The sequence below is a fragment of the Gorilla gorilla genome, chromosome 14, assembly GCF_029281585.2.
Source record: "Gorilla gorilla gorilla isolate KB3781 chromosome 14, NHGRI_mGorGor1-v2.1_pri, whole genome shotgun sequence".
In the NCBI taxonomy this organism is placed as follows: Eukaryota; Metazoa; Chordata; class Mammalia; order Primates; family Hominidae; genus Gorilla; species Gorilla gorilla.
Genome location: NC_073238.2, coordinates 61,126,752 through 61,143,045, shown reverse-complemented (window position 1 = coordinate 61,143,045; position 16,294 = coordinate 61,126,752). Strand labels below are relative to the sequence as shown.

The window sequence follows — 16,294 nt, the reverse complement described above, 5'->3', positions numbered from 1 at the left end:
AAATAAAAGCTGTGGTTTTGTTTCCAAATTAAACAAAGATTGAAAATACGTGTGATCTATTTCATAAATGCAGTTTTATTTACAAATTAGGTGAGGCATTTAAGATATATGTTATGTATATTTTACATACTTTGCTACAATTTTGTCCTTTATTTTGGCCTCACTGCTAAGCAGCTGCACATCATGGAGTGACTGAAAGATGTTTCTAAGTTAGAAGTTTTGCCTCACTTGTGTCCTCTGAAGTTAGCTCGATACCCTCAGTTAAGTAGGAATACTACAAAATTAGGTTGGTTGAATAAGATTAAGAACATTCTAATTTTATTTTATTAATGAAGTTAGAGATACTCTTAACAAAATATTTTTAAGATGAATAAATCATGTTATATGTATTCACATGTTGTCTCTTTTCTCAGTGGATCTGGAGAAATCAAGCTACCACTGTTAGAGTTCTCCCAAGAATTAAAACAGCTACACATAAATTGGATTTCACTGGGAAACTGATGCTGCTCATGGATTAATAGATGAGGAAACATCTAAGAAAAGTTTTCTATTGCAATAAGAATTTTCTATTGCAATGTTGTGCTTGACCAGGGAAATCCGAGCAAAGCAGTCATAAGACAGAAGGCTGATATGCAAACTGAAATGTGATTTTCACAAAACTAGTATTTTCATGTTAAAAGCAGATGATTCTATCTTCAGCAAGTATTTCAATACATTTCGCAGAACCCTAAGGAACATGTCTGGTCTGCTCTCTGGCAGCACCATCAGAGAACTAGAGTCAGATCAACTTGGCAGTTTTCAGTAGTACACTCCTCACGGGGGCAGGCAACACAGACCATTCTTCTCATCCAGGAAACAATTTCACGATGCCACAGACTCTGGGCTTAATTAAAGTGGGTGAGACCTAGAGTCACAGCCTATAGTGGTTAATTTAAATTAAATCACAATCTCTAAAGAAAAAGGAATGGATCTAAGACTGTCTAGTAGGCAAAAATGTGAAGCACCATGATGATCATGTGGAGTGTGAGCTGCTGTGGCCATCTGAGAACTGCTCTCTGATTGAACCCTATGTCACATAGCCAACAGTCATTTCAGCCCTTGAAATGGGGCCATGAAGCAAACCAGGGCTAAAATTCCTAATTTCTGACCTGGGAGGTTCTGCCCTTTGTGCTTTCCAAAATTTAGCCTTACTGAGAGGGACGTAGAGATTATACTTTATTTCTTTATGAAAATTAAAATTGGAAAATGCTAAAAAGTAAGGAAATTTAAAGAGGCAAAATTTCACCATGTATTTACAAAGCATTTGTAATCACTGCAAGGCATTTGTAAAACACAGTTAATTCACTAAGAGTCCCCAGAGGCAAGTGCGGATGCTAATGCCCATTATAGTGAACAAAAATCACAATCACCAGAGGTTAAGAAATTCACTTAGGTTGCACACAACCAGAGTGCGTGACCGAGATTACCACTGGACCAGGTTCCCCAAATACTATGGATACAAAGAGAAAAGTAGACAGATCCGGCAGTTCAGGGTGTACTACAGTCTAAATTCTAAGAGCTAAACATATCTAGGCAGAAGTTTTATTTAAAACTTTGGAATATATTTACTTTACTTAAATATAATCTTAATATAAAAAGTCAATATGCTTACAAAATATTTTTTAATCTAAAATATCATAATATAAGAATGTTCATGGTCATTCTGCAATATTTAAAGCCATAATTCAGCGATGAGGTATAATTTGGCAGGGAGAGGAGAGAGGTGGGGAAGGATTTCCAGTCTTCTCCAAATATATGACAACTAATTGCCAATTTTATGGACTTAGAGAAAGCTAGGAATAGCTTGGAAATTAGTTGCATTCTTTATAGCTAGAAAAGAGATACATTGGCTGTTTTCAATAAATTATGAATTTTAAAATTGATGTTAGTAAAACAATGAACCTTTCACCCTTAGAATTAAACAATATAAATGGAAAATTAAAATAAATCTTGTAATAAGAATCTCATCCTTCCACAAAGTGTTAGTTATGATTTAAATTAACACTAAAGTCATTGACTTGGGGAAGAAAAAGAGGTATAAGGCTCAGAGAAGATAAGGGACCCATTTCTCTTATTCTTAAGATTAAAACAAAAAAATAGTAGCTTCAATTTATAGATTGTCTTTCAAAAACAAAAACTTCAATCAGTGGTATGTGTAATTTCCTAAACCCTCACAAGAGGTGTAAAGTGGGAACGCTATTATGACTTTCATATATAAAACCTTTAACACAAAAAAATGCGAATATGAAAATTACAAAAGAAGGAAAACTCAGCCATAATTCCACTTACATTGACACAATCATCATTAGCATCTGAATGTACTTTAGGGTTTTATTTGTAACTCCCTTTGGCTGATGCAGAAGCTCAAGGATGCCAAGTGACCTGCCCTTTTGCATGTGGAATGAAAACTTTCTCCTTCCTCCAGCACTCTGTGCTGCCCAGATAGGCAGGAAGGAGCCCTAAGCTGAAAGGAGGCTACCACTGTCAGCTGAGTTGCTGCCTTTAATCTTCTTCTCTATCTTTTCTCTGGAAACAGTAAGGAAGATGGACTGAACATTTAGACAACAGAGTACATTTCTATTCTAACTCCCCTCATCTAAAGAAGGCAAGTCTGTTAAACTAAGGATCTCATGCCTTACAGAAGTTTGAGATCAAAGTTACCTATTTAAAATTAAGTAGAAAAATCTCCCTGGTGAACCAAATAAATATCTATTTCCTAATTTTTTGATGCTTCATAAATTAGATTTCTCTCAACCTGAGAGAATACTAATAAGAGCCCTAAAATATCCCTAAATTTGGATCCATTTGAAAACCTCCAATAGTCAACCATGAACTGTACCAACCAGGAACATGTAGCCAATCTGCTACATAGAGGTTAGAGGTCAGGAATCTCCAAAATCACTCAGAAAAGTCAAAGGAAGCCCCAATGTGTCCATTAAAAGCCTCATGGGGTCAAGGCCTAATTGGAGTCAGATTCTTAGGTGACGCAGAAAATATATCCCAAAGAATTTGGAAGCCCACTAAGGCCTGTCTTCAAGACCAAGTTGATGCTTGCACTAGAGGTCGAAGACAGCTACAAAGTCTGACCACTAAGCATCAACAGCACAAAGGGATGTGGGATGGTACCTAATGCTGCTTATAATTCTGAATGTAGCCAATGTGAAAATGCTGCATTTATGAATCAGCCACAACAGAACTACTGTCTTCTACACTACTGTAAAAAGTGGGCTTAAAATACCACCAAGGGTTGGGCACAGTGGCTCATGTCCGCAATCCCAACATTTTCGGAGGCAAAGGCAGGAGGGTGTCTTGAGCCTAGGAGTTCAAGACCAGCTTGAGTAACACAGTGAGACCCCGTCTTAAAAAATCATAACAAAATTTTTTAAATGTCATGGAGGGATAGTCTCACCCACTAACCTTTACTATTTATTCAGTGAATTTAGGTAGTATACTGCCACAACCTGCATAGACATGTTTCCTGGATATTAGAGAAACCACACAGTGGTTCCAGCTGCGGAAGCAAAGAGAAGTGTGTCATGAACCGTGACCCACCCTGGAGCAAATGCCTGGGACTGCGTTTATGGGGACTTCTAAAGAAAATCATTTATTATTATTTCCATCCCATTTTCTTACTTTACATGTAATAATTTAACTAAATCTGCTTAGCTACTGTATTCCATCTATATGAATGTGAAAAAATTATACAAACTGCTGACCCTGACTATGGTTTATAGTTTCAAACTGTGATTCTATTACATAGGACAAAAAATTTTAGGCTTAAGAACACCGCTGTGACTTTTCAATATCTACAGGATGATTTATCATTGTCAGTTGGATATTTAGCTTATAAAATGCAGAACTCAAGATCTCTGTGGCTTGTATGTGTGTGTAGATAAGTTATAGATGGAGAAGTAGAAAAAGCTTGCAAATTAGAGGGAAGTAACTACACTGACTAGTAGGAAATCAGTGAATATTTTATTACTCAAATATTAAGCTTGATGCAACAAGAAAAAGTAATGATATAAGTCCTCTTTTTTTAGGTCTTTAAAAATGTCTTTTAAAATGTCTAATTATAGATGGAGAATTTCTGCAAGAAGTCTTGTGATATAATTACCTTTTTAGTGTAAATCATCAATTGTACTGTGCCACACATACACTCAGTCATCAACCCTCCTAGGTAGGGAAGGAAGTATAAATACCTAAGGTGGGGTGGGGAAGTCATCTGGTCCCTCAATTTAGTGTCATATTCCTAAGGTAAAAACATTTCATGTACTCTGTGAGATGAAAACATGTTGTTTTGAGTACACAGGAAAATGCCAATTGCCTTGCAATAGGAATTTCTGATTTGTCACTAAATATTCTTTACTTACTTTAACATTATCATTAAAGAAGTTCAACTGTTAACACACTTTTTGTCTAGTAGAAGTAAATTTAAACTCTAGTCACCAGTAAAATGCTATTGGATTATTCATTAGGATATATATGTGTACACACACACACACACACACACTCACAGAGCAAACTTGAAAATCACCTTGGCCAGGCACAGTGGCCCATGCCTGTAATCCTAGCACTTTGGGAGGCTGAGGCAGGCGGATCACCTGAGGTCAGGAGTTCGCGACCAACCTGGCCAACATGGTAAAACCCCGTGTCTACTAAAAATACAAAAATTAGCTGAGCGTGGTAGTGCACACCTGTAATCCCAGCTACCTGCAAGGCTGAGGCAAGAGAATCGCTTGAACCCGGGAAGTGGAGGTTGCAGTGAGCTGAGATCGTGCCACTGCACTCCAGTCTGGCCAGGTGACAGAGTGGGACTCCATCTCGAAAAAAAAAAAAGAAAAAGAAAAAAAGGAAAATCACCTCAAGCCTTAAACATAATTCCAGAAATACGCTAAGTGATACTAAACATAGTTAAATGGGACACTGCCAGATAAAGATCATTCACTGCCTGTATTTGAACCTTCTTGGGAAATATAAATTGTACATTAGTGCCAGGGGCATCTTGAGAAATTATGATAAATTTTGCTCTGGATTTTTATGGTAATTTAATTTCCTTTTCTCCACTTTAAAAGGAAATCTTAATTACCAATCTTTACTCACAATAATTGGTTAAGGCATTTCCATTTTATTTTATATCACTGTAAGCCAAAAAAACATTGATGAGTTTTAAAAACCACAGGGAGTTAGGTCATAACCTAATGACCTAAAGCACTGATGAAGTGCTTTCTAGCACAGACACAAATAATTTATCATCTGAAGCTTGCCATGAGAGTTTTGATTCACACATGGGAAATCTTACTAGCCCATGACAGAATCAAATCATTAGAAAAGGTATGTAAGTGCGTTCACATATATATTCAAAGCCAAGAAATGTATATGCAATATTAAAACGTACACACACAATAGACAGATTATAACATTGCTGAAAGCAGAATAGGTCACAAAGACAGTCCATCATATAAAATTTACACTCTTTAAAAAATAAATTTGTAAGCTTCCTTGTATTGATATAGCTCTGACTTAAAGATGTTTTAAATAATGCTCTCCTTTTCCTCAAATAAGATGAGAAGTCTACCACTATCCCCCACCTCTGAATCCCACCAAGCTGAAAAAAGAGGGAAAGAAAGGAAGAAAGGAAAAAAAAGGAAGGAAGGATGGAGAGAGAAAAGGAAAGGGAAAAAAGTCTTTGTCAATCTCAGTAACTAATTCCTATCACTGAGTAGAATTATACTGAAATATAATTCTTTATATACTCAAAACAGTATCGCATGTATTTTTAAAATTACCTTATCCCTGGGGCATTAATAAAGAAGAAATCATAAGAAATAAACTTCTATCAATTTCTGTTTATCACAATGAGGATAAACTTCTCAATTTATATGGCTACTCCATATTCTGAGTGGATTGCCTCATGTCTGCCTAAGAAATCAGTTTATGTTACTAAAAGCGAAGGCTTTAAAAGCCCCCAGCCATCTGCCTGAGGCTGAGGCTGGGTCTGAGGTTGGAGAGAGAAAAAATAGCAAACTATATGTAATTGAATTGCCTATTGGGCTCAAAGCAAACTGAAGGCAAAAATGAAATGCAAATAGTTAACAAACTGTAAAGCAACACACAAACACTGCTATTATTAATGATAATGATTAGTGATAACAATAACTATAGTATTTCCAATGTTGATTTTTTATCCACATATGGAAAATACAGCTACAGAGAATGATAATCAATAATCAGCAGGTCTTTTCTTAAGAGCCTGGGATAAGAAAACCATCAGCTCCAAAATTCTACTCTATGAAGCCTGAGAGAAGATTCACTTACAGCCTCAGCAATTTCTGCTCTTGGAGAATCAAGCGGATTAAAATTTTTTTCAAGTCTGAAATTTCACACTTACTTCAAAATCTTAAATTATTTCCCTTTTTCCTCAGAATTGAACATATTGCATAGTCATTTTAATTTCACTGCAATAGAGCAATTTAAAGTTTATATAATTTATTCAATATTATTTCTCAAGAAAGGTTGAGACAAAAAAGCATGTACAAAGCTTTGCATCGATTCAATGGTTCAAACTCATATATTAAATAAAATTTTTACTAGAACACAGTTATATGAAGTAAGTTTGATGTTACCTCTGGTACTCCTAATTTTCGGCACGCTTCCAAAAAGTTTTCCACATTTCTTCTGCATTTGGCCATGCTAAGTTTGGGCTATAAATGCAAATATACGGAAATAATGTATTATTTAAAACAGAAACCATTTTAATAACATGTTAAATTTTAAACTTCCCAAATGGCACAAGCAATACGTGTTTATTGGAGCAAAAGAAAATAACACATAAGCAAATAGAAGAAAACAAAATATCACTCAGAAACATCCATCTTAGATTAAAAACTGTTAATATTTTAGATTCTATTCTTCCAGACACTGTGTTCATAATGCCTACATAGATATACATATATGCCTATGTATATATATATAGATGTTTGTATATCATGTATATACACTGACATATATGTATGCAAACTTTTCTGCATACATATGTATACATGTATACACGCATATGTTTATATTGTTTATATATATGCACACACACGTATATATAGTCTTTATGGGATCATACTGTTGTGTAACCTGTTTTAGTTTGCCTAAAGTACACCATAAACATCACCTTCCCCACAACAAATATATTCCTATATAAAGGGTCTAAATTCACCAGGCCAATTAACCTCCTTCCCACCAAAGCCATGGATATAGAGGCAATATCATGGTAAACAGCACTGAAAACGGTGGATGTTCAGGACTTAAACAAAAGCTTCTCACAATTGAATTAACCTTGGTTATAGATGGCCTCTGAGGTGTGGGATGGGTAACAGGCACATTTCACATATAATATACTATACTTTTTTACATGGTACGTTTTGAACACTTTGCTGCTAAATTGTAATATTCCTCCACTATTTTCCTTAGGAAAGAAAGCAAAAAGCATGACTGATTCCAACAGTGTGGTGGAGGAGACACTGTGATAAAGACTGGCCTTATCCTGCTCATGTGAGAATGACGGAATTCATTCCGTCTTATAGAGGCACAAAGCAACTATCATCAAAATCTAATTTGTACAGCATTTATTAAATACAAAAAGAAAAGCCCTGCCAAAAACAGAGTCTGTTGCCCTGTGAAACAATTTAAGTTGAAAGCTAAACAAATATTCTCCATCTTGATTAGGGAGGAAGTCACGTCCCTCACGTGGGCCCTAAAAAGATGTCGCCAGCAGCTGCTTCGGTGGTTCTGCCCAACCCCTGGCATGTCTCAGGACAAGGCCACTGCATGAAGCCTTGTGCAAACAGAAGCAGACCTGAGGAACATGACATGAAGATAACAGAGGGTCATGGACCTGGCAGATGAGGTACCAAGAGGCATTTCATCACGCCGAGACCCTAGCGTTTCTCTCTGATCGTTTGGGCCCATTATCTTCCTTCATTTACTTATGATTTAGGTGAGTCTTTTCTGAAACTCCAAAGATGCCCTTAGGTGAGTCTTTTCTGAAACTCCAAAGATGCCCAACATCATTCCAAATACTTAGGTCAGCCCCAAAGAAGTTAATGGAGAGTGTGTTTCAAGCTACAGAAAAATAATTCTCCCTCTTTGGGAGTGAGGGAGGGCGTCTTCAAAGATTGTTGCCTAACTTCAGGTAGAAAAGTACTTGTGACAAACGCAATGGTTAAAGCTTCAACCTCACCACTGGTCCAATAATAAAACATTATACCAATTATACCAATTGAAATGCCAATGTTTTGCTTATCAAATTGTCAGAGGCTGAAAAAATTCATTTTTCGAAGGAATAGTCTCTAAGGATACTGCCAATGATAGTGATTTTGTTCACTACTATATTCCCTCAGTTTGGCAAAAACAAAATGGACAATATTAGTTTCATGAATGAAGAATTAGAATGCTTTTGCTGGTGATAATACTGGTAGAAAAGATGCTCTCATCCACTGCTGCTAGCAGATACAACTGCATTTATTGCTTTACTATGGGTCAGATACTAAACTTGATGCTAAAGATACAACTGTGGAGCCAAAGACAAAATCCCCAGGCTCACTTACCGCTAAAGCAGCTGGAAATATTAGCGACCTAAAGGGAGGTACAGTATAATACAGGATAGTTCTTAGTTGTCATGGGGTAGGTGTGACGGAAAATGAACAAAGGAAGAAACCCTGTCCTAATGCGTTGAGAATGGTTTGTTTTCTGAATGCTGAAATAGAGAAGGAAAGGGAGCTAGTGATGCTGAAGAACCAAGGAGATTTGGGGAGCAGGTGGGGGCACGGCTTTCTAGGCAGAGAGAGCTGCCTGTGCTGAGCCTGGGGCAAAGAGCAACGGCAGAGAAGAAAGAAGGAAAGCAGGTTCTATGGCTACAGCGTGGCTGGGCCTGGTCCAAAAGGGCATCAAGATGCTTGGTGAAGAATTTTTGATAATTGGACATTTAGAAGTGGATATTTAGAAACAAACTGCATTTCTAAAAAGGAAAACTACAATATAATAAAACAGGCTAAAATATGTTATAGTTAGTAAGTTAGGCATTTATGAAGAATTTTAGGCTGGGCGAGGTGGCTCACACCTGTAATCCTAGCACTTTGGGAGGCTGAGGCGGGCAGATCACTTGAGGTCAGGAGTTCGAGACCAGCCTGGCCAACATGGTGAAACCCCGTCTCTACTAAAAATACAAAAATTAGCCAGGCGTGGTGGTGGGCACCTGTAATCCCAGCTACTCAGGAGGCTGAGCCACGCTTGAACCCTGGGGGCAGAGGGTGCAGTAAGCCAAGATCGTGCCACTGCACTCCTGCCTGGGCAACAGAGGAGACTCCATCTCCAGAAAAAAAAGAGAATTGTAATGACATGGGGAAATATTTAGGTTTCAATAATACATTTAAAAAATTACTAGTCTATATGAGAAGCTCACAATTAAAAAACAACTTAACCTTACCAAAAAAAAAAAAAAAAGATTATAGTAAAGAAGACATAATGGTAAAAGCAACAGTGATTGGTTTTGGGTAGGAGGAGAATAAAGAATGATTTGTTTTCTTTTGCTTTCCTTTATTTTCTTTTTTTCACCAGTCACTCATTGTTTCCTATTATTTGTTTAATTTTAAAATTTTTATTTAAAAAAAGCAAAACGGTGAAAACCAAAAGATTTCTAAAACAATGTAGCATTTTTCCTGAAGATAAAGGTAAATGGGTACACAATTCATAATGTCCTCTTACGTCTTGTAAAATGATCATTGTACATTGAAATTGAAGGCTGAGGTGTCTGTTGTGTCTCTCTCATAATTTGGGAAAAATTACTGAGAATCTGGCACAAGGCTCAGATGACTTTATGGCAGTTTGGACCTCATTTGTAAAAGATACTGGAGTGTTTCATATTGGATCATGGAACAGAATTTACTGTCCCACATTAAGGCTGCTAGAAGTAGATTTGTAAAAGAAGACAAATTGGTCTTTTTGTCCCCACTATGTTTCTGAGGCTAAAAAAGTGGTTGAACCTTTGAAAGAAAAAATATGTTCAATATGATAGATATGAAACTAAGATGAAATAAGGTCATTGGCTAATTTTTCCTGCTGTCAAGAGAAAAGAAAGTAGGACAAATCATGCCACCGTGAGGCTCTCCTGGGGATGGGAGAGGGCGGAGGAGCTTCATGTGAGCTTCAGTCCAACACACTGGGCTCTGAGATTTTATGAACATTGCACTTTTATGGGGCTCCAAATTTCCAAAACTTGCCATATAAACACTAATGATTATAATGGCTTACATATATGTGTAAATTACATGAAGTATCTTACTTCATACTTGCAAGAACATTTCCATTATAGAGAAGAGCAAATCAAGTTCAAGAGAGGATTGCCCAAAGTTGTATAGCTTTTAGAATTTTAATCCAAACCTTACATTCTTAACCCCTAAATTCTTCTGCCTCTCCTAACAAACAGCAAAAAGGGTGAGCAGTGATACTTTTTTCTCTATTTGTATAAATCCTGTGTAGGTTTCAAGGACAAGTTTATCTGTGATTCCTCCACTTTCATCTGAACAACCATAAAACTGACTCTCTGGCTCTCTTCTAGTTCACAACATGCTGTGATATCTAGGAAGAGAGCCCTGAGTGCAGGCTCTATCTCCTCTACAGCAGAGATGAGGATCTGGGGGGGCATTAAGGAGTCTCATTCATGTTCTCCTCCCCACTACATCCCCAGCATCACCAATGAGTCCTTGAGTGCAGTGACTGATCAAGCAATTTTTGAAGTCATGACTGCTAACCAACCCCTCAACAGGTTATTCATAGTATTTTTCATAGAACTCACATCTTTTCAGGGCTATCCCTAAAATCCTCCATGATGAATAGAGGAAAAAGATTCAATTTAGAAGGGAAGTTACCAACCAAAAGAAGCTTTCTGAAAGACTTGTCACTGTTTAAATAACTCTTGGGAAAAAGAAATTTTTATGTTCCTATAGTCTTAAAGTTAGCACCTTGATCATCAGTCAGTCAGTAATTTTTTTTCTTTTTCTTTTTTTTTTTTTTTTTGAGACAGGGTCTCACTCTGTCTCCAGGCTGGAGTGCAGTGGCACAATCATGGCTCACTACAGCCCTGAACTCCTGGGCTCAAGCAATCCTCCCACCTCAGCTCCTGAGTTGCTGGGACCACAGGTGTGTGCCACCATAGCCAGCTAAATTTTGTATTTTTAATATTTTTGTATTGTGTAGTTTTCTATTTTAGAACCCCGTCTCTACAAAAAATACAACTCCTGAGCGCAAGTGATCCACCCACCTTGGCCTCCCAAAGTGCTGGGTTTACAGGTGTGAGCCACCGTGCCCGCCCAGTAAGTTATTTAAAGTGATCTGCTTGATATTGAAATAAAATTATGTTTCTGTCATTTATATATTTATTTTAAAATAGTCTCTCATTTTACCGTGAAAATGTTGCTTCATTCAGGGCCATTCTTTCATTCCTTTTCTGCCTTATAATGGTTTGGGGCCCAATGGAAAAGATTTGAGCAAGGTCCTACTGACACCATTGACATCCTAAACCAACAACAGTGCCCCCTAAAGGTCTGTTTTATGTCAGTTAGTTTCCCTTTGGTGTTACTTACAACCGCTGGTGATGGGACATGGATGCTTGCAACCGACCGTGGGCGGATGTGGTTGACCAGATGGCAGAGGACGACACCGTCCATGAGGGCTGCCCCCAGGTCTTCGTGTAGACTGACCTTCAATCTCATCTCAATGCTCTGTTGGGGAAATCAGAAGGAAGCCAGTTAATATGAACACTGAGGTAACTGTGGGTAAAATACATTAATGGGTATTTATGAACTGAGGCACTAATTTCATCATGGGAAATAAGGATAACAATGCCTAGAAAACACTGACATTATTTAACTCTTTCCAAACAGTATCAAAATCTCTCTTTATAAAAACAAATCTAGGTGAGTGTAAAATTTTTATTTAATAGAATGAATGGAATAATGGAATCACTCTTTGAGCGTGATAAATAAAAACCAAATCTGACTGGTTCAGGCAGTCTGCATGGGGCAGAAGAGGGATTAAGAAATGCTTTTCTCTGGTCGGGCACAGTGGCTCACGCCTGTAGTCCCAGCACTTTGGGAGGCCGAGGTGGGTGGATCACCTGAGGTTAGGAGTTCAAGGCCAGCCTGGCCAACATGGTGAAACCCTGTCTCTACTAAAAATACAAAAATCAGTTGGGTGTGGTGGCGGGTGCCTGTAATTCCAGCTACTTGGGAAGCTGAGGCAGGAGAATCACTTGAACCCGGGAGGCGGAGGTTGCAGTGAGATGAGGTAGTGCTACTGCACTCCAGCCTGGGTGACAGAAAAAGAAAAAAAAGGAAATGCTTTTCTCTTAGGCCAGGAGTGGTGGCTCACACCTGTAACCCCAACACTTTGAGAGGCCGAGGTGGGGAGATGCCTGAGCTCAGGAGTTTGAGACCAGCCTGGGCAGCATGGTGAAACCCTGTCTCTACCAAAAATACAAAAAATTAGCTGGGCGTGGTGACGTGTACCTGCGGTCCCAGCTACCTGGGGGACTGAGGTGGGAGGATGTCTTGAACTCAGGAGATGGAGGTTGCAGTGGGTTGAGATCATGCCATTGCACTCCAACCTGGTTGACAGAGTGAGATCCCATCCCAAAAAAAAAAAAAAAAAAAAAAAAAAAGAAAGAAAGAAATGTTTTTCTCTTAGACTATTTTTAGCTGAGAAATCAATCTTTGTCCTTCTTTTAAAAAATTAAACTTTTGATTTTTGAGATAATTCTAGATTCATATGCAATTGTAAGAACTAATACACAGAGGTTCCACGTACCTTTTGCCCAATTTCCTTCAATGGTAACAACTTTCAAAACAACCAGGATATTGACATTGACAAAGTCAAGATGCACAACATTCCCACCAGCACAAGGATCCCCCATGTTGACCTTTTATTGACACGCCCTCCCAGCTACTCAGGAGGCTGAGGCAGGAGAATCACTTGAACTCAGGAGGCAGAGGTTTCAGTGAGCCGAGATTGCACCACTGCTCTCCAGCCTGGATGATAAAGCGAGACTCCGTCTCAAAAAAAGAAAAAAAATTACAGAGACATCCCCTTCCTTCCCACCCCCAAGTTCCTCTTCTGCCTTGCTCCCATTCTCCTTTCCTTCTGGGCCTCCCAAGACACGAATGTTGGATCATCTGTTACACTCCCACAGGTCCCGAGGCTCTGTGTCCACTGATTTTTCAATCTGTTTTCTCTCTGTTGTTCAGATTAGATGATTTCTATTGTTCTCTCTTCTAGTTTCATTCCAGTTCTTTCCTTTATCATCTCCATTCTGCTGTGGAGCCCATCCACTGGGCTTTTTATTTTGAATAACGTATTTTTCAGCTCCCAATTTCCATTTGGTTTTTCTTCGTGTCTTCTATTTCTTTGCCAACATTTTCTAGTTCTCTGCTGGGGTATTCTTTTCCTTTCCTTTGACCACGTACATCGTTGTTCACTGAAGCATTTTCATCATGGCTGGTTTAAAAATATCTGTCAAATAATTCTAACATCTCTGCTATATCAGTGATGTCATCTGCAGATTGTCTTTTTTTCCTACAGTTTGGGATCTTCCTCGTCCTTGGAATGATGAAGGATTTGCAATGGAAACCTGGACATTTTTGTATTATGTTATGAGACTCTGGATCCTATTTAAATCTCTGTTTTAGTTGGCTTTTTTTTTTTTTTTTTTTTTTTGACACTGCTCTAGCAGGGGAAGGTGGCTGCCACCATCTTGTTACCGCCAGGTGAATGCAGGCATCTGGGTTTTCTACTGGGTGTCAACTGGCCAGGGAGTGGGGGAGGGGTAGGTGCCTCCTTACTGCTGAGTGGGGGTGAGAATCCAGAATTCCCATGTGGTCTCCACTGAAACTCTGGGAGCAGACGAGGTTCCTTACTGACCAGTGGGGATGAAATTTCTGGCTCCTGGCTTGGTCTTCTCTGACACCACCCCAGCAAGGGGAGAAGTCTCACTTGACTCAGCCCTTGCTGGTGTGGGTGAGGGGGGACCACAGTATTTCCTGTGGTGTTCAGCTGCAGTAGCACATTTATGGTCTAAAACTTTTGTGTCTTGCTGGGCTGTCCCCTTCCTGGTTATTTGGTTAGAGAAAGTCAGCTTTCATTGTTGTTTTTCTAAAGTCTGTGCCGATTACTGTTTCTGGGTTCCCAGCGACTTTGGCTCCAAGTCTGGATACATGAGGCAAAAAGAAAGTCCCCTGGAGCTCATCACTATGGCGCCCCTCAAGTGTCAAGGACCCTAATCAGTCCGTCTTCTTCTCTTTACCTTCCAGAATGTTCTTATATTTGTTTTATGTATGTCTAGGGATTTTAGGTGTACTTAGTGGGAAGAATAGGGCAAAGTATGCCTACTCCATCCTCTTGGAAGCAGAAGTAGAGAAATCGATTTTCAAACCTTAACTAGAGCTTCTGCAACAAAAGCCCCTTTTAACTGAATAACAGCATATGAAAGGATGACTTAATTTGGTGATTTTAATAAATGAAAACTTGAAAAACACTGCATATAATAGTGTTATATAAATTTCTTTCAGAACTGTCCTGTGTGTGGACAATTGTTTTTAGGTACTCTTTCAGGCTCTAATTTTATATCACTAAATTAAGACATAAATGATCAATATGACCCATGTTTAAGATAAAATTGTAAGATATCACTCCTTGAGGGGCATAGCTCAGCTTCTGATCTTAGTTGCATAGATTTCATAAAGTTCACCTTCCCAGTTTACATCACAACCAGATAGTCCAGGCAAATGACAGAGGTTTGACTTTCCCTTTGTGTTTGCTCAATCACCACAGTGGCTTAAAGTGGTGGTAAGAGGTTTTTTTGTTTTCTTTTTAAAATTACTTCCTCCTGACTCTTTGCTAAACCATATAAAAAGTATCATCTGCTATAACAAAGAGGCTGACCTATCCTAATTTAATTTAATCTAAATTTTGTTTATAGGGCTCACTGCTCATTTGTAGAACTCATTGCTCTCTGAAACTGTGTATTTATTTGTTTCCGTCTTATTTACTATCTCTCCCCAATAGACTATAAGTTTCAGAACAGCAGGGACCTTCTTGTTCTCTCCTACATCCATTACCTAGAATACAGCCTGGTAAAGAGTGACAGTCAATACACATTTGCTGATGAAAGAAGATTTAACATCGAATCTATCTCCTCCAAGAACCTTTCTTTCTTTATTGAAAAAATTTATTTTAGATTCAGGGGTACATGTACAGGTTTGTTACATGGGTATGTTGTGTGATACTGAGGTTTAGGCTTCTAATGATCCTGTCACCTAAGCAGTGAACATAGTACCCAATAGGTAGTTTTTCAACCCTCACCCCCTATCTCTCCCCTTTTGGAATTCCCAAAGTTTATTGTTTCCATCTTTGTGTCCGTGTATACCCAGTGTTTCACTTCCCCTTATAAGTGAGAACGTGGTATTTGGTTTTCCATTTCTGTATTAATTTGCTCAGGATAGTGGCCTCCAGTAGCATCCATGTTGCTGCAAAGGACATGATTTCGTTCTTTTTTATGGCTGTGTAGTATTCCATGGTGTGTATGTACCACATTTTCTTTATCCAATCCATTGTTGATGCGAGCCTGGGTTGATCCCAAGTCTTTGTTTCTGTGAATAGTGCTGTGATAGACATATGAGTGCAGGTTTCTTTTTGGTATAACAATTTATTTTTCTCTGGGTATATACCCAGTAGTGGGATTACAGGGTTGAATGGTTGTCTATTATTAGTCAAGAAGCTTTCTCAGACTCTTTTAGTTCATAGTTATGACACTTGTTTCCGAACATTAAAAACTCATGCAGCAATTCATAATGTGCTGTCTTTAATAGCTAATACCAATGTTTTCTTCCTTGGTGATTGATTCCTATACTGTTAGTTAACCTTCCATACATTTATGTATGATCTTCCTAACCTGACAAAAAGACCATGCAGGTAGACAAATACCTACAGAGTGCCCATTGGGAACTAAGAAATACGACAAGAAATAAGACAGCCATGGTCTCTGCCAGCTCCAAGTTTAAGCTTCAGTGACACCCAGCATAAGACTTCTTCTTTGGTAGAAACTCAAATGGTTTGCCTATTAGATAATTGATTTAAAATCTCTGGTCAGTTTGGGGTACAAAGTGAGGATAACTATAAACATTGTTAAATTAATGTAATATTGCCAGGCACAGTG

At 38.3% G+C, this 16,294-nt stretch overlaps 1 protein-coding gene across 4 annotated transcripts in view; it reads right to left on the bottom strand.

Moving 5' to 3' along the window:
* The window catches only part of LRCH1 (leucine rich repeats and calponin homology domain containing 1), a 198,064-nt gene that overhangs the window by 12,359 nt on the left and 169,411 nt on the right, over positions 1-16,294 (bottom strand). For all 4 annotated transcript variants that reach the window (XM_031001295.3, XM_031001296.3, XM_031001293.3 and 1 more), the window contains 2 exons: positions 11,670-11,807; positions 6,663-6,740 (listed from right to left, as the gene is read on the bottom strand). In XM_031001295.3, coding sequence (XP_030857155.3) covers positions 6,663-6,740; positions 11,670-11,807 — 216 coding nt within the window. The remainder of the gene's footprint in view (positions 1-6,662; positions 6,741-11,669; positions 11,808-16,294) is intronic.